At 47.2% G+C, this 24,655-nt stretch overlaps 2 protein-coding genes across 6 annotated transcripts in view; one reads left to right on the plus strand and one right to left on the minus strand.

The window, feature by feature from the left end:
* GSE1 (Gse1 coiled-coil protein) overlaps window positions 1-12,558 on the plus strand; it is a 415,649-nt gene extending 403,091 nt beyond the window's left edge. For 4 of the 5 annotated variants that reach the window (XM_054588920.1, XM_054588922.1, XM_054588924.1 and 1 more), the window contains 6 exons: window positions 165-435; window positions 1,936-2,049; window positions 2,864-3,235; window positions 3,757-4,032; window positions 7,604-7,707; window positions 8,664-12,558. In XM_054588920.1, the coding sequence (XP_054444895.1) occupies window positions 165-435; window positions 1,936-2,049; window positions 2,864-3,235; window positions 3,757-4,032; window positions 7,604-7,707; window positions 8,664-8,798 (1,272 nt within the window). In that variant the 3' untranslated portion in view covers window positions 8,799-12,558. The remainder of the gene's footprint in view (window positions 1-164; window positions 436-1,935; window positions 2,050-2,863; window positions 3,236-3,756; window positions 4,033-7,603; window positions 7,708-8,663) is intronic. The other variant, XM_054588921.1, reaches the window with a different exon arrangement.
* Window positions 12,559-14,422: 1,864 nt separating this feature from the next.
* On the minus strand, window positions 14,423-22,642 carry GINS2 (GINS complex subunit 2). Its single transcript, XM_054588817.1, has 5 exons — window positions 22,553-22,642; window positions 21,959-22,073; window positions 17,617-17,716; window positions 14,785-14,911; window positions 14,423-14,548 (listed from the first exon to the last, which is right to left on the minus strand). Exons 1-5 carry the CDS (start codon window positions 22,640-22,642, stop codon window positions 14,423-14,425), a joined length of 558 nt encoding a protein of 185 aa, XP_054444792.1.
* Window positions 22,643-24,655: the final 2,013 nt, after the last annotated feature.

Consider the following 24,655-nt stretch of genomic DNA (forward strand, 5'->3'; position numbering starts at 1 on the left):
CTGATTGCAGGTGTCCGGGCACACTGTCAGGGTCCCCCTCTGAGGTCCAGCACAGAGTTGGCTGTGGTGCATGGGTTTTGAGGACCCCAGGAGGGACCCCTGGGACAGTGGAATCACGCCACTGCTGGTGGTTTCAAACTCATTTGTTTTCTTTCCCAATCTAGAAGCTAGAGTTTTTGCAACTTTTTGGCTTGACCACCCAACAGCAGAAGGAGGAATTGCTGACCCAGAAGCGGAGGAAGAGGCGGCGGATGCTGAGAGAGAGAAGCCCATCACCCCCAACAATTCAGAACAAGCGGCAGACGCCTTCACCGAGACTGGCCCTGTTCACCCGCTATAGCCCTGATGAGATGAACAATAGTCCCAACTTCGAAGAGAAGAAGAAGTTCCTGACCATCTTCAACCTGACCCACATCAGTGCTGAGAAGAGGAAAGGTAGGGCCTCGCCTGGGCCTTTTGAGGGTGGGACTTACTCAGAGCTTCTGAAGAAGGACTCCTGGGGACATCCGGGACCCATGTTCCGGGTGGAATATGAAAACACTTCAGCCCCGGGCTCTCTTAACTCCTTCTGGCTCCTCAAGGGAGCAACAGCTCCTCTGTTCTCACAGACCTGCCCCTGAATCTCTGCCTTTTTCCATCTGAAACTCAAATTGTCCCATTTGAAGCCCGTTTTCTCATTTTATCTGAGACAGGAAAAATTTGCTGGTGTTCTGTGTGTAAAGCTGCTCTTGTCACTTGAGATGCGGGTTTAACGGCCCTCTTGGGCACAAGGCACAGGTGCGCCTTCCTGTGGCAGAGCACTGCAGGCTCTGCGGCGGCAGGCGTTTCCTCTTACTGGGCCTCTGACATAGCCTACGGGCCTTCGCGCTCTGATGGCGGGAGGCTTGGGCAGTGTGTCTGACAGAGAGCGCCAGCGCACATTGCGAGTGGATGCTTTGCCCTGAGAGACGCTTCCGGATTGGCCGTGTTGGGGCTGAGTCTTTGGGCAGGAACACGTAGTGTAGAAGACATGGTGTGGTCCACTCTCTGGGCCTGTCCACTTCCTTGGGCTGCCGCACATGCTCGCTTAGTGCCGGGATATTGGTTCGCGCGAGAACTCGGCCTGTCTTGGGTGCTCATTTGCCTATTTCCAAGTCCTCCTTGCTAATACCTCCTCGCCCCTCTCTGGAAGGAAGTCAAAAGGAAAGCAAAAGTGTGTATTGGTTACTTAGTTGCTTCTTTCTTCATTATTGGAGTATATCATTTTATTTTTCGTCTCTAACCAATAAGTTGGAATTCTTGTTTTTACTATAGAAGGGGCAGTGATGTGTTAATAACCAGTACAAATCCCTGCGAACATGCATAGTCTGCTTGTAAAAAGTATCTTTTCACCTGACTTTGATTCCTAGAGGAAGCCACCAGTGATGTGGCCATTTAAGTCTCAGCAAGAAGTGCCACTGCAACAAGAATTTGTGGTGTCGAGCATCACGAGTCTGTTCCTTTTCAGTAAATGGCCACCATCGTGGGAACTGTGCTCTCATGCTGGGGCTGGGGAGGGGGCGGGGGGGCCTGGAAGCAAACTGCGCTTCCAGAGGTGCTGTGTGGATCCTTGTGTGGGACCGACATTTTTGTCTTTTAAATAAGAATGCATCCTCGGAAGTCACCTTGGAAGATCATAGGTACCCATTATTTTGTGTAGCTGTCAGCACCATACACACGGCTATTTTTGGAATACATCTGACATGTTATGTAGTAAAAGCTGCAAGGAATCTGGGCTCGCTCTAACATGACGTTTTCTTCCTTTAAACACTGCCTGTCCCTGTGGTGCCTGCTTTGTGTTTTCCTTGGTTTAAAGGACTCACACCTGCCAGTCACAGCCTGGGCTAGAATCCTGCTCCCCTTCCCTCTCAGAAATGATGCAACTGTCTTGTTAATCTCAGGCTGCTTTCCTCATAGACAAAGAGAAACTTGTCGAAATGCTCCATGCCATGAAGCAGAAGGCGCTGTCAGCAGCAGCGGCAGACTCACTCAGGAACTCTCCGAGGGACAGTCCTGCTGTCTCCCTGAGTGGTAAGGCCCAGGGCGGGAAGAACAGCCCCATCTGCCACTGCCCAGGACTGTCCAGTGGGCTGCCCAGGGTCAGAAGCGACTGCTCAAGGCTTCTTCATCATGAATCTTTCCTCCTGGAGACAGAACGCGCTTCTCTCCATCTCTCACACAAGCCTCCTCCATGATTGTGAAGGATCTCCTCGGGACAGAACATGAGAGTTGGAAGTCAGGGCTCAGAGAGTTAAGGGGGAGGGTCCTGGCTTCCGCAGAACTCAGTGTGGTAGCCATCGTCCGTCAGTCCAGTGGTGGCCCGAGCCATCGAAGCCCTGTGTCCCGGGTCTCAGCACCACTGCCTTGGCCCTGCTGCTCCTGTCTGCCCTTCACTGGCTCTCCTCCTGCGTCTCTCGTGCTCATTCTGCCTTCCAGGCCTCTCCAACATCTGCTTTCACACCTCTCTCTTATGGCTTTGATTATACATCACTGAACTGCTGAGTGGAGCAGACCTTTATTGTCCAGCCCTGTTCTTAACTCCTAACACAGTCTTTCTTGTCGGGTTGGGCTATGTAACTTCCTACACTTTGGATGACCTAAAGCAACTTGCTTCCTCCTTCAGATTCTTTTTCTTTCCAGATGCCTACCTGGGGCACCTCTCAAGGACGGACTTGCTGCTACCACACCCCATCTTCAGGCCACTCAGTGTGCACTGACATTTAATTAAACAGCCCCAAGTCTTGGTCCTCTGTACTAGGTCTTTGATAAATGTAAACTGTAGAGGTCAGGGTCCATCTGGTCACTTGCAGCTTTTAACATTTTCCTCGCTTTCTGTCTCTAAAAGAACCAGCCACGCAGCCAGCCTCTCTGGATATGGAAAAGCCTGTGGGTATTGCTGCCTCCCTGTCTGACGTCCCAAAGGCCACAGAGCCTGGGAGACTGGAACAGCTCCGGCCACAGGAGCTGTCGCGAGTCCAGGAGCCGACTCCTGCCAGTGGCGAGAAGGGCAGGCTGAGTGAGGCCCCTGGGGGCAAGAAGAGCCTGAGCATGCTGCATTACATCAGGGGCCCCGCGCCCAAGGACATTCCCGTGCCACTGTCCCACAGCATCAATGGGAAGAGTAAGCCGTGGGAGCCTTTCATGGCAGAAGAGTTTGCACATCAGTTCCACGAGTCCGTGCTGCAGTCCACCCAGAAGGCCCTGCAGAAGCACAAAGGTAAGGAGGCTGCAGTGTTACAGGAGCGCTGGCCGAGGCTCACGGGCCTGCCCCTCTGGACCTTCAGTGTGTCTGAGGCACCTGGGGAGGTCAGGTTGTTAGAGGCGGGTCCTGCCGCAGCAGCTCTGAGATGCCCCCATTCCTCGCAGGTGCTCAGGTGATGCTGATGCTGCCCATCTGCGGGCCATACTGGGGGGAAATGTAACATGTGATGCCGTCTTGAGTTTAGTAGAAGCACTTTTAGTAAGGTCAGGCGAGGTGCCTCTCTGGCAAAAACAGGATCCAGCAGAGGGTTTTCCCAGTGTCCCTCACATAATACTTACCTGGAAATCTCCCCGTCCTTTAATAACTATGCTCAATGGGTGTTTCACCAAGCCAAGCGATCACTTTATGACCTAACAGAGATGGGAGCCCCACGAGGGAGCCCCAAGATCCACTCCTCTCTGACATTTCGGTGCGAGTCACTGGAGGTCGGGGAAGCAGGGCTGCTGCATCTCATCCCCACTGTTTCTCCTCCCTAGGGAACGTCACTGTTCTCTCGGCAGAGCAGAACCACAAAGTCGACACATCCGTCCACTACAACATTCCTGAGCTGCAGTCCTCGAGCCGGCTGCCTTTGCCCCAGCACAACGGGCAGCAGGAGCCCACGGCTCTGAGGAAGGGCCCCCTCACACAGGAGATGGACCAGGACTCGGAGGAGGAGGAAGAGGAGGACGAAGAGGATGATGAAGAACCCCCCAGGCGCAAGTGGCAAGGGATTGAGGCGATTTTTGAAGCTTACCAGGAACACATAGAAGGTACAAAGGGGAGCAGGGAGCCGATTGAGGCCCCAGGAAAGAAAGTGGATGAAAGTGAATAGACGAATCACTGCAGGAGTTCACTGCCAGCATTGGTATCATCTAAGTGATAGCACTGCAGATTTTCTGGGGCACAACTAGATACTAACACTAGAAGGTAGATTTTCCTTCGCTGTTTTGCCCATTTCAAGAACCATTTCTCAGGCTTCTGCAGGTTCCTGGGCTTGCTTATAATGGTAATTCCTCGCAGACAAACTTCACACCGTTCTTACCAGAGAAACTGAAGTACCAGGTGCTTGCTACTGCTAAGTATGACCGCCCAGGGCCTTGCCCTCTGTGCTGTCTTCCTCTCTGCCTCTGCCTTTTCTCTTTTTTTTTAACTTAATTTTAGACAGGAAGGGGGATGGGAGAGGAAGAAACATAGATTTGTTCCTCCACTTATTTAGGCATTCATTGGTTGATTCTTGTATGTGCCCTGACCTGGGATTGAACCTGCAGCCTTGATGTATTGGGATGATGCTCTAACCAACTGAGCTACCCAGCCAGGGCAACTATTCTGAATCTTCTGTCAGTCTTAACATTTGTAGCCACATACAAGGGTCCTGGAGAATGAAAAGTTTATCAGTTTAACTGAGCCCCAAAATAGCCAGGCCTGATTGCTCTCTGAGCCGGCCTCATTACCTGAAGCGTCTCGGTGCTGGTGGTGGTTTCCCTCACAGGCTCTGTCATCCTCCTGGACCAGCACTTTGTACAGAGATGCAAGCCCCGGTCAGCTGCCAGAATGTTTTATTCTCAACTTGGAGTGTACCCTCCACCATGCCTGGTGAAACACACCCTGGGGGGACTCAGGCACGCACACCCGTCCCGCACTGGTCTAGTGTACACACCCAGGTTTGGGTGCTCATGGAGCTATAGCATGGGCGTTGTGCTTCTAGCACACCACCTCGCTTCTCTGCACCTTGCTCTCCTTGAGGTGCCTGCAAAGGCCCCATCTAGCTTCAATGGAGACTGGGTGCTATGAACTTGATGCAGGGAGAAGTAGAGGTGTACCCATCCTTTCCCTCCGTAGTGAAACAGGCAGGTGGATTACTGAGAAAAACCTCTTGGACTTAGGGCACTGACTGGTGCTCGGGCCTCCTGGTCTCTTGGTCTTGCCAGCGTAGTGAGCCCTGGCCTCTCTGCACTCGCCTTCCTCACTGCACTGGTGGTGCTGTCAGCTTGACACAAGTGGAGAAGTGCCAGCCACAACTGGCAAAACCCAGGCTGCCACATCCTACTTAATTTATTGCCCTATTGTAGAAGAGTTTTACCAAGCACTATTATGTTGTAAATATAGTAAATATAAACACTTGATTATGCATATAATAATCATTTCAAATACTTTGAAAAATCAGACTAACAAAAGAGATGCCCAACCAGAGCATCAACTCGTATAGTTGGTTCACTTATTTTCCTCCTTCAAATGGAGTCCTTTATTTGCATCTGTCCATCACTCACCTTATTCTTTTTTTTTTAAATTTTTTCTTTATCCTCACCCAAGGACGTTTTCATTTGCTTTATTTACTTATTTAAGGATTTTATGTATTCATTTTTAGAGAAAGGGAGGGAGAAAGGGAGAGAAACAGCTGTGTGAGAGAGAGAGAGAGATACATCGACTGGTTGCCTCTCGCATGCCCCCAACTGGGGACCCAGCCAGCAACCCCAGCATGTGCCCTGACCAGAAGTCAAACTGGAGACCTTTCTGTTCAAGGCCAACACTCAGTCCACTGAGCCACAAGAGTCAGGGCCATTTGCTTTTTTTAGAGAGAAAGGGAAAGGGACATCGATGTGAGAGGAGTATCAACTGGTTGCCTTTGTAGGCACCTGGGCCAGGGATCCACACCGGGACTGGGGATTGCACGTGCCCAGACTGGGAACGAATCCCCAGCCTATGCACGTGCCCCAACCATGAATCAAACCTGAGACCTTTCGGTTATGGGACTATACTCCAATCGCCGAGCCACGCTGGCCTAGGCCACATGTTATTCTTTAAGTACATACGTATGTACCCAGAAGCCATATATAGCATTACTTTTTATTTTAAGGGAGCAAAACGTATCCACCTGTCCTGGGTTGATGTCTGTCGGTGCCTCATTTGGGAATTCCTTCCCTACCGCCAAGGACGTATTCTGTATTTCCTTCTGAAAGCCTTCACGTTCTGTTTTCCATGTGCCTAGCATTCACTTCTGTGTAAGAAATACAGCAGAAGTCTAACTTCATTTTTCCCGCCCAGGCAACCAGCTATCCTGGCAGTTCACAGGTGCCCCGCCCCCCCCGGGGGTGTGCCTGTCGCACAGGGCCCTCGCCCATGCCCGGGTGCTGTTCTGCTCCGTCTCTTGGTGCCCTGTCCTGCCCCCGTGTCGTGCCCCGTCTCTGCAGCTCTCCATTGTCTGGGGTAACTCGCCATGGCCTGTTCTTCTCTTACAGCGCAGCTGTTCTTGGCCTTCGGTTTTCCTCGGTGAATTTTGGTCTCACCTATTCCTGTTAGAATTTTCAGTTGTGCTCAATTTGCAGATTTGGGAAGAATTGATATCTTTGATAGTGATGTTATTCCATTTATGAATATGGTAGTTAATTGTATTAAAAATTTTTGCTGACTTTCTCCATGAGTTTTTGTTACATTTTAGATATCACTTTGTTAAGGATTTTTAATTTTTGTATCCCTTATTGGTTAAATATCATAGATCAGACCCGGAGATTATAAGTTCTTTCCTTTTGAGTATTTACCTTATTTCTGTCATACTGCATTGCCTAGAACCTCTAAGCCGTTGAATAGAAGAGGCACTAAGGGGGCTCTTGTCTCGTTAAACTTTAGAAACAGTCTATCAAAGCATCCCATTTGCTGCTGAGCTTATGGTATATGATTGCCAAAGGTTAACCAATGCATTTTCTATATCCATGAGATGACAACCCTATTTTTTCACCTTTGTTTTCTAATGTTTCCTGCTTGCCAAATTTGACTTGTTAGTACTTCTCATATTTTAAGTGTTTTAAGTGGTATTAGATGCCAGTTTTAATTGTATTTTATTTTGCTATCACAGTTCTAGCTTTTGTAAAATTAGGTAGCCTTTGTTGGTTGTTTTTATCCTCATCCGAGGACATGCTAATTGTTTTAGAGAGAGGAGAAGGAGTGGAGCGGGGGGTGGAGAAACAGCAATATATGGTTGCCTTTCATGCACCCCATACTGGGGACCTGGCCAGTTACTCAGGCATGTGCCCTGACTGGGAATTGAACCAGCAGCCCTTTCGGTCAGAGGCTGGCTCTCAATCCACTGAGCGACACCAGTCAGGGCAGCTTCTTAACCAGTATCCCTTAAATTGCCTTTCAATGCTCGATCCTTTGTTTTTGATTCCACCAGGCTAGATCTAACATAGTAACACTGACGTACTTACTAGCGTGATACAAAGAGCTTGGGAGCATTGTGGTCCGAAGTAGAGTGTTATGCTGGCTGCATTAGAGAGAGGGAAAACAATTGCCAGGCCCTATGGACCCTGTGTACAGTAAATGTATCAACATCGCTTGTCTTTTCAGAGCAAAATCTGGAGCGGCAGGTGTTGCAGACGCAGTACAGACGGCTGGAGGCCCAGAACTACAGCCTCAGTCTCACAGCAGACCAGCTTTCCCACAGCATGGCGGTGAGTCTTGGGAACACCACACATGGAAAAAGGAAGGAAAATCAGCTCCTATTGGGGTTTTCTCAAGATACCCTATGCTTTTTTGGTTTAACCTTTCATGTTTGCATTTAAGGGCACCCATATAAACGTTTTAGGAGGGAAATTCAGGGGTCAGTTGATTAACCTAGCTAAGGAAGAGGTGCCATTAATTTGTGGAATATTGATCCTGGAATGAGGAAGATGCTATTTATATACTGTCCCTTTGGGGGGATTATTTTTTGCCTTTGTCAGTCTGCCCTGCTGTGGTTTGCTAAGGAGAAGGGAAGAAGATTTTACTGAAGAAGTTATTGAGGAAAACAAACCACCTCCTTCCCCTCTGCAACCTGGCTCAACAGGTCTTCCAACTGTGACATGTGACAAACCCTGAGGGCCTCCTCCCAGTGCAGGGATGTGGGGTTTATATCAGGTGTGCAGATTTTGGCCATTCCTGAAGCAGCAAAAGTTGTATGGTATCAGGGCTTAATTTTTAAAAGTTCACAGTTGAATCTGAGACAACAGTGGATGCTGGTTCTCTGAGAGCAGGTATTGTGAGACTCCACAATGTTGGAAGAATCAGTTCAGACTTACCCCGGAGCCCACTGTCAGAACACTGGGAGGAGCTTTGCAAACTCCCGAATGATTAGCCTTGGCTGGTGTGGCTCAGTGGGTTGGACACAGTCCTTCAAACCAAAAGGTGGCCAGTTCAGTGGTTCAGTTCCTGGTCAGGGCACATGGCTGAGTTGCAGGCCAGGCCCCCTGTTGGGGGCGTGTGAGAGGCAACCAATTGATGCTTCCCTCTCTTTTTTCCTCCAGTCCCCTAGAAAAATAATCTTAAAAAGTGCCAAAAGTTTACTTGTCCAAGTGGCCTCCAGCACGTTTCTGCATCACATACGTTTCGATGAAGCCAGTTTGTTGAATGTGAATTCCTCTCTCTGCAGGAACTGAGGAGCCAGAAACAGAAGATTGTCTCAGAAAGGGAGCGACTCCAGGCGGAACTGGATCACTTACGGAAGTGCCTTGCGTTGCCTGCAATGCATTGGCCTAGGGGTTACTTTAAGGGATATCCTAGGTGACGGTTTCCCTTGCACTAGGCCGAACCTATAGTATAGAAATATTATCTATTTTATTACCTTGAATATTTAATATTTTTCACTGGGAGGTTTGAAGCTTAAAAAAAAAAAATAAGAATGTGCCATGCATGAAGCAAAGGATTGGATTCCAGGCTCCAGAAAAAGAACGAACTCGCCTTGACTTCAATGCAATTGAATCACCTTTGTAATTCAGCGAGCAACCAATGTAGGACAACGCCCATAGTTTATTTTTTAAAGGCCGTTTTATTCTTTCTTTCCCCATGTCACATTTTTAAACCTGAAAATGAAGGCTCCATTACCAACACTAAAACTTTTATCATTTATAGCCCCTGGGTGTATAAGATTGGCTCAAACTGCTTGTGTTCTATTTCTTGTGTTGCCATATTACTATGCCTCAAGACCCAAGTTTGCTTTTGCTGCAGTGTGGGGGTTGGTCTCATTCCTCCCCAGGACTGAGACCCACTTCAGCTGAATGAAGGTGGGGTGCATTTTAAGTAAAGGGCTTATTTGTTTCAGTTACTTTTCTGCAAAATTTTCTTAAAAGCAACAGGTCTTAGGAGCACACAAAGCAACAGTACTAAAGCCTCACCCATAGGCTTTTCCCTGGAAAAGCTCTAACCTAAAGATAAAGCAAATCGACAAACTGAAGGTACCTTTTTTTATTACTCCGTGGGGGAAATGTACAGAGCTCTATGTATACATATATTCACACCCACCAAATTGTTGCTGCAGTGGGGGGTGTTTTCATACAAACAAATTTTGAGAGAAAAGTCAAAGGTGCTTCAGCCTTGTACTGTGTATATATATTAAAAAACAAAGTTTTGTATGTTTTTATTACTTTAATTATTGTTATAAAAAGCCTGCCATTTTTAATGTGGTTTGGGGGGATTTTTGTTTGTTTGTTTTCCTGTTTGGGAGTTTTGTTTGTTTTTTTGTTTTTTGTTTTTCTGGGCAAAAATAAAACTTGCTTTTAGTGTCTGTACTGCTGCTGGTCAGGACATTAAATATTGAAGTGTTTTTAAAAATTAAAGAAGAAGAAAGTAAAAGAGCTTACCACTGGCGCCTATGCGATCACTTCATTTTTGAGTTGCACCAGAAAACGATGTAGAAAGCCATGCATTACTTCTTACCTCCTCCTCTGCCCCCTCCCCCCAGCTCTGGACAGCAAATCGCAGTTATACCCAGTTGCAATTAGTGAGGAGGGGCTAGTCTACGGTAAACGAAACAGATACTGGGTGCACCTACGCGTGCACACACAGACGTGGGGCTTTTGTAAAAGAACTTTTCAGGAAGTGAGCAGTTTCTGTAATAGAATTCTAAGGTGTCTTACAGCAGTCTGAGAACAGGTGCAAAGTAGAAACTTTAGAGGCTTTATTTAGATGCAAAGCTTTGTAAAAGCCTACAAGTAGGATAAGCAATGTCTGAGCTGAACTTCTCCTCCTTTTGAACTGACTGTGACAAGCACAGGAGCAGCTAGAACTGGGATAATCAGATCCATGCAAAGCAATGGGGAAAATTTTCCTTCTTGTCCCAGTTACTGTTCATTCAGGCAGGATTTAACCTAGATCAAGAAAGTATCTCTTGCCTGAATGGGCTTCGACAGAGAGGCCGAAGCAGCCAGTGGTTGGTCTGCCCGGGGAGAGGGGAGGGGGAGGAGGCCTGAGTGTGAACACGCCTCCCCTTCACCCAGGGGAAGGGCTGGCTGACCTTCACGAAGGCTACTCACTGTGATCAGTGGCCACACCCTCAGCCTTTAGCTGCGCAGAACAGCTTGCTGGCAGATGGCATTGTGTCGCTTTATCTGTTCCCACACAGTTTGCTTTGTATGTCTGCCAAGAATCTTCCAGTTATTAGCAAACTCAGACAAAAAGTGCCGCCAGTATTATCAGCAGTCAACAAGCGCCTTCCTCTCCACAGAAACGACTTGAGGAGAACTAAGGGCTGTTCTGTGGGCCTCCTCCCCTGCAAAGACATTGAGAGATCAACATGTTCCACAGGTGGGACAGGTGTTTAGAGGGAGATCTATTGCCAACAATAAAGGCAGAATATCACTGAATTTCTCTATTTAAAATCTACTTGCTGTTTCTGGTCTGAAAGCTTAAGAGCTACATCTTAGCATTTCACTCTCAGTCCTCCTCCATCACAGACAATGTCTGAGTACTTTTGCTGATCAGCTTTGGTAATAGCCTTGGCTAACGTGGAAAAAGCAGACAACAACTTGATGGGAGAGAAAAGCACAGCCCCATCCCTTCACCAGCCTGGGGAGCTCCCTCGGTTGGGTCTGCTTAATTGTTTGGGGAAGAGGTCACAGCGTGCGGGATAAGGGAACGCACCACTCCAGGGGCGGAGGCTGTGTCACTGGGCTACTAGTAACTGCTTTTCCTCCTCCCCATTGAAAACACCATGTCTACCCTGCACTTGAGCTTCTGTTGCTCTGCCGCACCCAACTCCCACCTGTCTCTGGAGATCTTAGACTATTCTTGGGCTCAATAAGACAATCAGAATATAAATATAAACCACAAAAGGCAGTATGAATAAGAAAAAGGTAAGAGTCTTGAAAACAAGTGCACCACAAAGACATAGTACCCAATAGTGGGTTTCCATCCAATTAGTTTTATAATCTGAAAATACTTTTTCATCTCATCTAAGTTCCTTTTCAGTTTAGGTTTAAAAATGGACAAATACGCACTATCTGAAGCTTTTGTTCCACTATTTCACGTTGCATTTAAAAGATAAAAGTTCAGAAGTACACCAAATTTGCTCTAGAATTGATTGTGCAACCTCTGTGTCAGTATTTTCGTGAAGACCTCGGTCCTTCACTGCCTCATGTGCTTCCCACAGCACTTGGAGGAGACAGCTGCCATCTGTCCTCTAAAGGGGATTTCACTCAACTTGTGAGGGATACCTTACAAAGCGGAATCACATGGCTCCACATTTAATCAGATACTCAGCAACAAACCAGAGCTTTCCCCAAAACTTGGTACTGCATACCTGGTCATGGAATCAGCCAAACTGATGTGAAGAAAATAACACGATTTAATCCATTGTTTTAAGTGACCAAGGTAGGCTTTCTGACAGTTTAGTCTATGTATTCTAAAGGAACTAACTCACTAAATTGGCATTAACATTCTACTAGATTATATACCCTTACAGAAATTCAAAGACTATTCAAAGGAGCCCATACTTCAGAATTATAACAGGAAATCTTAAGTTTGTACACAGAATGGGTTTTTCTCAATGCTGCCAAATCTCAAAAACTAAGATACTCCCTTTCCCTGAGTTACGTGTCTTTCTAAAGTGTAGAAAATTCCAAGGATCCACCACAAGATGGAGATGGTCAGCACAAGCCGATTCTGTTACTCTCTTAAATAAGTGTATATTAGCCATTTAGCAGCGATCCCTATACTCTTCCAAGTAACCAAGCTATTGACTTTCTTACTACTTGCAGTAGCCTGTCCCCCACTTTTTGATCCAGCACTTAACTTAAACTCCTTAACTCTGCCTTGACCTGAGGAAGACCATGCTAATTGGTTGTGTTACTTTGTTATGTACCCTGTGCTCAATTGCTAGAACAGTGAACCAGTACATGGGAGGGAGGAGGAACGGTGCCTCGGTCACTCTGGGGGCAGTTTAGATGCTGTGAAATTAAACCTGTTCTAAGTGTACTTGTTTGAATTAATTGTATTGTAATATTATTTGTTGAATGTAGTAATTAGGTATTTATGAATATATTGCTGTAATTTCTGACAACATCCAAAAAAATAAAATCTTCCTAAATCATGTTAAGAGGAAAATTTTTTTTTATGTTCTAATCATACAAGGCCAATTAAAGAAAAAGCTCAACTATATAGCTTTATAGGCAAAATGTGAAGACAGATTCAACTATAAGTCAGTCAGATTTTAAGAACAAGATCAGAGATACATAGGACTCCTGACCCTCCACAATCATGTGGTTTCATTGTAGAAGATTCCCCAGGTTAAATCTGAATGGTGCTGAGTTAAGAGGGAGAACAGGCAAGTCCTGCCATCAGAAAGCGACCCAACCCTCTATAAACAGTCACCTTAAATGATAGCAACAAGGTCTTCTGTGTCCTAATCCCTTCATGCCTGGCTCTTCAGTATCCAAATAACCATCAGCTGCTTGTTGAAGGGACACCTAGATGGGTAGGTAGCAACGGGAATGGAGAAACCGCTCAACTAACATGAAGTAAATGGACTATAAACACTGAAGGGCATACACCAGCAGGTATTCTCCAGGCTCAGTTGATCATGCATGTATACTCTTCAAAAAGCCCTCGAGATAGCATGCTACTTCTCTTGACCAGCAATGCTACTACAGTTGAAAACCAGCAGGCTGCAGAGCCTTCCACTCACTATATCACTCTAGACCAGCAATTTTCAACCCATGCACTCCAAGAATTTTTAAAACATCCAATACCTGACCATTTGGTTGGGATTATTGCTTTTCCCTTAGATTGGCAAAAAAAAATTACAATAGCCATCCGATGTGAATAAAAAAATACTCATGTTTTTGTCAGATTGGCAAAAATATATATTTTTTGGTGTGCTACAGAATTTTAGTAATTTTTATGTGCCACGAGATGAAAAAGATTAGAAATCACTGCTCTAGTCTTTTCCCCTCTCAAGGTAATATAATTTCTATAAGGATTTTAGCAATTGTAAAATGCTACAACTGAAATTTTTTCCTTAGGGAAAAGAATTTACCCTTTTTTGAGCCTCTGTCTGCTACCTACGACGAGTCTTTTCCCTGAAATCCTATCAACAGCAGTGTTACTGGTCCAACTTTTACTAGCATTGTCTTCAGTTTCTCTCACTCACTTAGTAATGCGGAATTAGTTTTTCCCTGCTTTCCCCTTCCCGTGATAAGCAATCCTTCAAACCTTAACCAGAAGTAGCCATGAGAACAAGAGACAGCCAGAATATCTGACGTTTACAATTGCCTGCTACACACCTCAATTTGGTCTGTTAGATCACTTTAGCCACATGGCTTGCTCCTTCTGCTTGGTAGTTATGCAGGGGGGAAAAAAAGTACCAACAGAGGTTGGGGTGATTCCATCTTTATTGTGTATTCGGACTTAGATGATCACCACCACCTGGCATCACAAGCCACTCACCTGCCATCCTCTGTGTGAGCAACCTCTAGACCCTAAGTTTAGCCCATGTGATCTATATTAAGAGAGGGGGGAAGAAAAAGTCCCAGGGCCACATCACCACCTGAATACTGGCCTACTCAAGGCAACACCTAACATCACCGAACACTGCCCCACACAACGGTCCCGTGCAGCAGACCTGAGACTGCTAGGGAGCACAGCTTGTTCGCCGAAGCTTTTCCCCCCACCATAAAAACAACTGGCTTCTACAGACAGATGTGGAATTGAAGACTATGTCAAGGACTAAGCACAACCTGTTGCTTTCCAACAAGGTTATGAATCCAGTCCTTGCTTCATTACTTATTTTTCTTACATTGGAAACGGTTCTAGAAATCCAGAACTGTGAGTACTTCGATCATGTCCGGAGCACTCACACACCGCCCAGCAAGCCTCCTGCCGGCAGATACAAGGCCTTTGTAAACAAAAGGTCATTCTCTAGAAGTCCTGAGACTGGGTACTTTCAGAAGGTTGCAGGTTTGTGCGGAGTTTGTACATGTGATTGAGCGCCTGTGTGAGGAAAGCCCCGCTGGTGTTGATCTCCATCAAGGTCAAGTTATCCAGCTAAAACACAAAGAGAAAACAGACTGAGTTGGTTGAGGAGTTTCTGATCTTGAGAAAAAGATAAAATCTACTGAACAAAAATAAGAAATGAAGAATAATGTTGACAAGCACAGCCAGTAACTCCTGCCTGTGACCGCCTCAGCAGGCGGTGGGCGCCCCAGGAAGCCCCTCAGCAGCGCCGGCCTCCTGCACCCACGCGGGGCAGCTGCCAGAGCGAAGGCCAGCAGCACACCCACCTTGGCATGCGCCTCCTGCTGCCTCACGAAGCTGTCAGCGGACACCCGGAGCTTGGCTATGCGAGTGTCCCACACATCTTTGATCAGGGTGCGGATCTCGTCGGCTTTGGGGATGTTGTCTGAAGCACTATAGGAAGCAGAGGTGAAATAAACTGCATAAGGGAGCACTCAGTAAACTGAAGCAGTAGCCAGCTAGAAGTGGCTTAAAAAAAAAAAAAATTGCTGGGATTCAGGCAAAGTACATGAGCTGTTCTAGACTCAAAATTTGCTTTGTTTCATTTGCAGTTTTAAAATATAAAGATGTCTAGCAGTTAAGCTTGCTGCCAAGAAAATGCAGCCATGATCCACACAGATATTTGTGGTCATGTTACCTGTCCCCTGGCAGCAGCGGCACAAGGACTTCTGTTTTCTAAAATAATTAGGTATCAGAGAATAAGCTCTAGGTTGGACATCCTGTGCCTCAGGATACGTGAGTATTCTGTGCTACAGAACTTCCATCTACAATGAATTTGTTCCAAGGCTGGCTCAGAGGTCAGGAGCTCTGTGGCTCGCACCCCATCGGCTATCCAAGGGCTTCCAACCCACCAAGGAAAGAAGACAATGGCTCTGTGCCAGGCACTGTGCTCAGCACTACACAGCATTTCTGTCCTCACAAAAGCCCTGAAGGGTAGACATTGACCTATCTACAGAAAAAACAAAAATATGCTTACAAAAATCACAGAAGAAATTGCAAATTAGCATAATCTGAGCACACCTACACACACTAAATTCTGGGTGAAAGTTTGAACTGGAGTCAGCAAGCAATGCTCATAGTCTCCCTGTGTGAGGTTTTTTTTTTTTAACTAATCTTTGAAGGAAGAGACAAACTAGAAGATAAAAGCAAAAGCCAGCACCATTTGACACCAGGCATTCCAGGAGAAGCTGGAAACAGTCTCTCCACAGGCTAGTTAGCTCACCATTAGTAGACGGGGAATTAGTGGTATAAAATTTAAGTAGTGGATTTTACTTAAAGCCCAAACATTTGGATCCTTTGCTCAGAACAGCAGGTTAAAGAACAAAGGACCCCAGCTCCTTATTAACTGAACTGCAGAACAAAGGTACAATTAGGTCCTTTAGCCAAATGAAGTCTAAAAAATTCCAAGACAAGGGTTTCAATAGGAACCGCACACATAATATACTGAACTTCAAAAACAAAACATGAACAGGCCCCTCACCTGTGCTTCCAGATTCTCCCCAAGTCACCCTCTCCACTGCCACAGCGGGTTTTCTCAGGCCCACAGGCAGCACGCTCCCTGAACACCTCCTGGGCCCGCCGCCAGCAGACGAAAGCCTCAGCTCTCCCACTTCCACGGAGTCTACACATGCCCCAGCAGCTCTGCTTCCCAAACCTAGCATGTCCTTTCACACTTCTGCCTTCTCCCCCAGTAAAGTTACCATCCTAAGATCTTCCAGCCTAAAATCCCTTCTCTGGCACCACCAGGCATTCTGGTTGCATCCCAGCACACTCTGAGCAGCATGTATCACACTGCAGGGTAACCACTGGGTAACAGGGTCCCATCTCTCCCTGACCAAACCAGGAACTCCAGCCTATTATAACTATGCAGTGAAACACTTAGTGATCTGTGAACTGCAGCCTCATATCAACCGAAGGACAAGGATGATATGTACCTCAATTTTCCATTGGTATCCAGAAATGCCATTTAGTGGGCCCCTGGCCCTTGCTCTACAGCAGGCAATAGAAAGCTCCCCAAGTTTTGTTCTGGTCTTGAATCCATCAACTAAAAGGTATCAAAAGCTTGACATTTTGCTTATTACACATTAAGAATGTCCCATGCAAAATTATCAACACTTTCTTATCCCCTCCACTGATTTCTTCATTCATTCATTCATTCAACACACACAAGCACCAAGCACTGTGATAGTACACACAGGACAGCCCCTGCCCATTAGAACTAGAGGTGGGGTAAGAGTAAAGCTGCGTTAGTGATTAGAAAATTATAACTGACAAATGCTATGGAGGTGTACAGAGATGCCAAGAGAACAGGTAAGACAGGAAGGGAGTACCTGTTATGCTAAACCAAAGGAGGGAGCAGGGAACAGGCAGACTTACTGGCAGAGGGTACAGTACATGCAATGCCCTGAGGACCTTGGTATATACAAGGAAGTAAAAGAAGCCAATGTGAACCTAAAAGTTAAGAGAATCAGAGGGAAGAACTGTAAGAGAGTTACGAGAGAAGGAAGAAAGAAACCAGCCTACGCAGTGCTTTGAATACCAAGATCAGGACTTTAGATTAACTGTAGAAAGGCTCTGAGGAGTAGGGGAGTCACATAAAGATAAAGCAGCTTTATCTTTAAAGGACCACTCTGGCTGCAACGTGGAGAGTGAATTAGAAGCTGATGGGGAGCCAAAACTGGATGCAGGGAAATGATTTACTACAGCACAAAGGCAAACGTGAGTCTTCTGGCCTTTCATGTGACAAGCATGCAAGGACTCAAATGCACATACCTAAAGAATAAAAAGGGGTAAAGCTTTATTAATAAAACATATTTATAGTTAAGCAAAAGGCTACTGCTGGAAATAATTAGGAGGTGGAATGAAAAGAACCCAGGGATTTACTGGGAGAAAAGGAAAAATGAGAACGGGAGAGAGAATCCGGGCAAGTGTGCATGTGCACACAGATGACTCCCAGATGAACTGATCTGGGGAACCGGGCGGCCAGGGATGCCGCTCAGCTCGGCAGGGAGCGGAACAAGAAAGGGAGGGCAGGGGTTAAGGGCTGAGAACCGTGAGTTCAGGCTCGCATGTGGGCTCTAAGAAATGAGGTTACTTACTGATTTAGCAGGAGTTTGGTCAGTTCCATGTAGTAAGGGCTAGGCATAGGGGTAAAAGTTTCTTCCGTTCGTTCATGATCCCTAATCTTCTCCAGCTTTTCTGAAATTTAGACATGAATACATTTTACCATCACCATAGCCAAAATATTTTCTTAAACCTCCCAAAATTTACCAGGTGCCTGTATTACCTGTTCGTTCAACTAACAAATACATTAAAAACAGTTTTTGGAATATCATTTGTTTTACTAAATAGATGATACAAGGCGTAGTTCTTCAAAAACTCTCTCCAAGAAAGTCTAAATTACTGTTATTGTTGCTCTGGCCTGCAGAATATATTAATAAAAAGAATGTCCGTCAAAAGTTCTTTTCTTAGTGAAAAAGCAAAGAATTCTACTTTCGATGCAAGAAGTGATGAAAGTAACCAGGGACAGGAGAAATTAATTCACACTAAGCCTTTTTCAGAAGAGCAAGTCAACTTAGAACTACAGCCACTCAGTGTGGGGTGAGACGCTAACAACGGGGGTGAAAGCCCAGCATCTGGAATCAACCGAGTCCAAACCCATCCAGCAGTTGCGCTTCCCTCCACATGCCACAACTGCTGCACCCTTCTCTCCCTGACTTACCGGCCTGAGACAACCTCCAGCCCTAAATCTGGACTCCCTCTGCGGCTAAGAGACACACACAGACACAACCATGCCGTAGGGTCTCACGTTAGAGGATTGGCCACCTGCCTCCAGGGGGCCCTTGGTACTATCCTGCAATCCTACGAAACTTCCCTCGTCCGTTCACCCTCTCGCTTTGGCTGTGCCCGCCCTCTCCAAGCCTTCTCTCCTCATCTCACTGCCCCGGCTCTCGGCCACTGCCTTGCCGCGTGCCCGCACACTCCCGCCACGTCTTCCTACCCTCCCTGCACCGGTCCCCAGGCACAAGGGCCAGCCTTCCGGGTATGCGCTGGGCCCTCCCCTCTCACCTGCACGGAACACCACTCCAGCAACTGTGTCTCACTCTTGAATGATCGTTATTACTCCTCACTATATGGTCATTCCTTCAAACACGCGGCAACATCTATCTTGTAAAGAAAACCCTCCCTTGACACCAAATCTTTCTCCAGCTACCAATCCATTTCTCATGACCTTTACAACAAAACTCCAAGAGTTTTCAGATATTGGCCTTAACTTCCCCTCCTCAGCCACTCAGGGGGGTGTCTGTCCCACCCCTCCGGCAGCACAGCTCACCAAGGCCCACCGCCTCCACGAGGCCAATCCTAATGGCTGTGTCTCAGCCCCCACATCTGACAAGGGCCAGTCCTCTTCCCTGGAGGGTACTTACCATTTCGCTTCTGCAAAACTAGAGTTCTCTTCTCACCAATTCCTTCTGGCCTTCCTGACCTCTCAATGCTGCGTTGCAGGGCTCAATTCCCTCACCCTGTCCACCCCCTAAACCCAAATTCCTGCCTTATCTAACTACCATCTATGTGCTCATGATGATGTCCAAATTTACATCCTCAGATGAGCCCCCCCATTGAACTCCTCACTCAGTCACCCCACTGCCCACTTTACTTCCATGTGGATTTCCATCTGGCACCTCCAGTGTCACGTGTTCAAACCCCCACTCCTGGTGTCCACTTTAGCCCACAGGTGCTCCTGCAGTCTTCCCCGTCTCAGAAAACTGCGGCTCCACTCCTTCTGGAGCTCAGGCCGACAGCCCCACCACCAGTCCTTAATTAACTCGCTCTCATACCCCGCTGCCAGGCCTTCCGCAAATCCTGCTGATTCTTCCTTAAAACGTGCCTAAATGCCAGCCACCACGGCCCACCTCAATCAGCTGCTGGAGCTACTCTCAGCTCTTGCCTGGGTAATGTTGTACTGCTCTCTCCGCGCACACATCTTCTCTACACAGCAGACTCTTTTCTTTCTTTCTTTCCTTTCTCTTTTTTCCCTTTTTTTAGAGAAAGGAGAAGTGAGAAAGAGAGGGAGAGAAACATCAACAAGCTGTCTTCTGGACTCACCCTGACCAGGGACCAAACCAGCAATCTAGGCATGTGTCCTGACCAGGGATTGAACAAATGACCTTTCGTCTTGCGGATGATGCCCAACTAAGCCACACCAATCAGGGCTCACTCTTTTTTTTTTTTTTCTTTAATCTAAATCAGGGTATGAAACACCTCTGTTCAAACCCTGAGACTAATCAAAAAGAGAAAATACCCAGTGTTGTCCAGGATGTGGAACACTGGAAAATCTTGGAAATTTCTGGTGGGAATGGCTCAAGCACTCTGGTGGACTGGTTGGCAGTTTCTTACAAAGTTAATCACAGTCTGCCCTATTGCCCTGCAATTCCACCTCTCTAGGTATTTATTTGCCCAAAAGAGATAAAAACATATCCACAAAAATACATGGACAAGACTGTTTGTTCGTAGCAGCCATATTCACAATAGCCAAAAGTGGGAAATAACCCAAATATCCACCAGCATAAAAATGGGTGAACAAATCGCGGCATACTCACACGCAGGAACGCTATTCAGCAATAAAAGACTGTAATGACATGCAACAACGGGGCTGGATCTCAAAAACATTATATTGACTAAGTTGTCAAAACCAAAACTGACATACTAGATGATTCCATTTATCTGAAAGTCCAAGAACAGGTAGAACCAATGTGGTGGCAGAATCAGAGAGCAGTTGGTTCTTGGACAGGGTCTACTGACGGACTAGTGATGTTCTACTACCTCACTAAAATATGACCCAGGACTATGAAGAAGCTTGGGCTGGGGTTTAAAGGAGCCAAATCTGCCAGGGTTGATCTTAAATGAGAAGGCTTGAGGGGATGCAGCCCTAATAGAGCCAGGCCTGGCAGGACTAAAAAAGCCCTTCAAAGCAGAAGGAACTGGAATTCCCCATTACATTTCAGGACCACCAGGGCTACTCACCCCTTTAGGAGAGGGAATAAGGAAGAAATGCCCAAGCAGTCTTTCTTTACCTTTTTTTTCCACATCCTTTTTAATTGTTGTTGTTTTTAGAGAAAGAAAAAGGGAGAGAGAGAAAGAAGCATCAATTTGTTCCACTTGTTTCTGCATTTGCTGGTTGATTCTTGCATGTGCTCTGACTGGGGATCAAACTCACAACCTTGGCATATCAGGACGATGCTCTCACCAACTGACCTACCTGGCCAGGGCTCCAAGCAGTCTTTCTTTCTTTTTATTTAAGAGTTCATTGGTTTATTTGTTTGTTTGTTTGTTTGTTTGTTTGTTTGTTTGTTTTAGAGAGAGGGGAAGATAGGGAGAAAGAGGGAGAGAAATGTGGATCAATTGCCTCTCACCCACCCCAACTGGGGACCTAACCTGCAACCCAGCCATGTGCCCTGACCGGGAATTGAACCAGGGACCTTTCACTCTGCAGGACAATGCCCACCCAACAGAGCCATGCCCGTCAGGGCCCAAGCAGTCTTTCTTAAGCTGCACTTGAGAGCACTGGGCTGAAAGTGTCCATGCTTCTAGGAGGCAGGTATCCCGAAGTGATTCCCAGTGGGGAGGGGGCAATCAAAATCACTCAGGACTTTCCAAATTCTAGGAACACATGCATGTCTATTACCACCATCCCCCTCCCCAGTAAATTTAAGATTCTTTGTTATGGTGAGCCAGGCACATCTCTGAGATGGAGAAAAGATTGCAAAAGATAAAGTCAGGGTAAAGTCTGTCTGCCTCTTCAATGCATTCTTTTTTGTTTTTTCTAACAGCTTTATTGAGGCATAATTAACATACCATACAATTTACTCATTTAAAGTATACAATTCAATGATTTTTACTATATTCACAGAGTTGGGCACATTTTCATTTCATTACCCCAAAAAGGACCCCCCACAATCCCTCCATCACCCCCAAACTTCCCTCCCTAGGCAAGTACTATTTACTCTGTCTCCATGGATTTGCCTGTTCTGTACAGTTCCTATAAATGGAATGACACAATATATGGTCTTTGTGTGTTTTTTTCAGTTAACGTAAAGTTTTCAAGGTTCATCCCCATTGTAGCATTCCTTTAAAAGGCTGAATAATATTCCCTTGTATGGATGATGCATTATTTTCACGCGTGCTCTATAAGGTAAGACAAAGACTCTGCTCCTCAACATGTCAGTCTATATAATTGTATTTCTAAATGAAAGCAAATGCTTCTTTAAAGTCTTATAATAGTTTTCATTTTAAAGCAAAGTGAAATAGCTTTAAAAGCAAAATCTGAACTAAAATTGATATACACCCCCCACCCTGACAGGACAGTGGCAATAGTAGTCAGCTGACTCTAATGAGTGAATCTGGACCGTTAATTTCAGCGGATCAGTGGATCGTCCTTACCCACATCCATCCACTCCGGAGGAAGCAACCGACACTTCTGCCTTTGTTTCAGGTTAATCGCCAGCCACAGAGGCACTTGCACCGGTAAGCCAGGGTTAAAGGGCCCCAGATCTCCCTGCCAGAAGGGGAAAAATAAATAACACGGTAAGACAAGACAGAGCTAAAGGACCTCGCAGCCGTCAAATAACAGAACTGACACCGGGTAAACAGCAGTCCAAATACAAATACAACCCCTGGCGGTCACGAAGGCACGGGCGACAGCCCACGTCTGCCTTCGCGCGGTGGAGCTGGCCGCATCTGGCAGCCCACCTAAGCCCGGGTTCTTGAGGCGCTGCAGGGAGGCCGCCCGAAAACGCCTGGGAAGCGCAGTCGACCTCCAGGAGTTCCCCCCGCCCACGTCGCCCGGCACCGAACCTCGTCCCGACCCGGTCCACGCAGGCCCCCGCGGGATGGGCACGCCGAGTCCGCCCCCTGGCTTCCCATCCCAGACGAAGGGAGGGAGCAGGGTGAGTCGGCGGCCGCAGAAGCCCTGGCAGCCTGGCCTCTCCCAGACGTCAGTTCCACCCTGAGGCAAATGCCAGGCCTGCGCCTCACCCCAATGAGGTAGATCTTGTCCAGACTGAAGTTCGGGATAATGGTCACCAGCTCCTTCTCGGCCAGAAACTCCACTTCGGCCGCGTCCATGAGGGCGCAAGCAGCCGGCCCAGGACTCGTCGCGGCCGCCGGTCCTCCTACCGCTTTCCCGCCACCGCTCGGAATCCGCCCCCCATACGGAAAAACCTCGGCCGGCCAATAGCAACGCGGCGCTCTACGCGCGGCGGCCCGGAGGCGGGGAGCGCGGCTCCTATGAGCCCGAGGATTGGCGAGCTTCAAAGCAACGGAGAGCTGATCCCGCCCACTCACGTCAAGGCTCCGGCTCCGCCCCCTCGTGGACAGGCCCCGGCTCCGCCTCCTCGCCCAGGCCGGCCACGCCCTCTCCCGTATCGGACCTACTGCCACCTGGTGCTGCCTTGCCTTTCCGCAACTGGCGCCAGGCTTCCGTGACCTTTCACCTGCCCTGGGCGCCTACTGGCCAGCACCTCTTATTCCTGGGGCCAGGAGTAAATGCATGTATTGGGTCACAGTATTACCTGATACAGCCCGAACCCATGAGAAGGAAGGAAGGAAGGCGTTGTGTCCTTTCATTTCACTATCTTCTGCCCCCTGTATACACATTGCTTAAAAATCTATAAAAATGTGTAGATTCCGGCACCCCAACCATATCTTCCGAATCAGAAATTGTTGGGGAAAGGCTCAGAATCTACATTGGCAAGCACCCCCTGTGAGGCTTATGAAGGGGCAAGTCTGCAGACTTCAGCAATTATGCGATGATGTGCTCATTTGTTCCCTGAACAGGTACCCGCTGTACAGGAGGCTTGTGTGAAACCTATTAGCAGTGGTCCTCAGTCTCCCCGCTGTGTCAGAATCCCCTAGAAGATTCTGAGTGAATATGCACACTCCTGGGAAATTGTTTCAGGCGTCTGGGATGGGAACAGAAAGTTGAATTTTAACCAGGGCCAGGGGGATTCTGAGGGGATGCTAATAGGCCAGGAATGCTTCCAGGGAGGTAAGGCAGCCAGTGCAGGATTTGGGGGAACAGGCAGTAGGCTGGGCTTGAATTTGAAACCCTGTTCATTAGGCTCTGAGAAAAGCACAAGAGCCAGGAGCATTGCAGGGTTCTGTATCCCGGCAGGAAAGCTACCCCACCCCCAGATATCCCGATGCTTCACCCTCTAAGCCCCCTGAACCTGTTCCACTTAGGGTTGTTAGGAAGATGAAACGAAACTATTGTTAAGTATTGCCCACTCACATGGCATGGAAAGCTACATCTGTTGTTTATCGGCATGGGAAATTGTCATTTGCAGACCTGGGGATTACCTTCATTGTGTGTCATTTATTAAGACAAATACTTTCAAAGAAAATAAATGAACGTCCTCTGGATGCTGCGTGACCCAGGGCTAGGGATCACTCTGAACTTCAGTTTCCTCATCTGCAGGAGAGGTAGGAAGAGAAGGAGCCTGGAGTGTTTCTGGGGGAGGGGAAGCTTTGGGCCACCTGGCCCCTCCTGAAATAGAAGCTCCCTCAGGCATCTGCAGAGAGTGCGTGCCAACTTGTCTGCGTTTTGATTGATGGGAGACTGTTTTCTTTACTGGCAAATATTTGTGTTCCCATGTTGGCAAGGCTTCCCTGCCTGCTTTTTGCAGCCTGTAAAAGAGCAAAGGAAAAGAGCCGGTGGGCACACCGAGGTTCAGAGAGGCCACTGCAGGGCGAGCAGGAGAGCAAGCAGAGTCTTATGTCCACATCACCTGAGTCCTGTGTCCTCATCTGTAAAACGGGGACAGTAGAATGCTGCTGCTGGCTTCCCTGGGATTTTGTGAGAACAGGGAATAATGTGCAGCTTCACGCGCTCCAAAATGAAGGTGTCTCAGAGTCTGAAACTTGAGTGTACATCAGGGTCACTTGGAGGACTTGTTAAATGACTTCCCCTTCATAGCAACACGATTTACAATATCTGAAATGTGGAAATGACCCAAATGTCCATCACTGAGGGATGGATTAAAAAAAAATGTGGTCTATACATACTATGGAATATTATTCAGCCATTAACAGGAATGAAGCACCGATACCTGCTACAATGGGGGTGAACATTGAAAACAT

The sequence above is a fragment of the Pteronotus mesoamericanus genome, unplaced genomic scaffold (assembly GCF_021234165.1).
Source record: "Pteronotus mesoamericanus isolate MK-2021 breed Mesoamerican mustached bat unplaced genomic scaffold, CSHL_Meso_final scaffold_165, whole genome shotgun sequence".
In the NCBI taxonomy this organism is placed as follows: domain Eukaryota; kingdom Metazoa; phylum Chordata; class Mammalia; order Chiroptera; family Mormoopidae; genus Pteronotus; species Pteronotus mesoamericanus.

Bases quoted from the DNA above. Each gene is read 5' to 3' on its own strand.
- GINS2 (XM_054588817.1), bottom strand. From the start codon at position 22,642: ATGGACGCGGCCGAAGTGGAGTTTCTGGCCGAGAAGGAGCTGGTGACC. The intron at 17,717-21,958 runs GTAAGGACGATC...TCTAAATTTCAG, and splicing joins TCCGGAGTGGATGGATGTGG to AAAAGCTGGAGAAGATTAGG. The intron at 14,912-17,616 runs GTAAGTAACCTC...TGCTTCCTATAG, and splicing joins ACCAAACTCCTGCTAAATCA to TGCTTCAGACAACATCCCCA.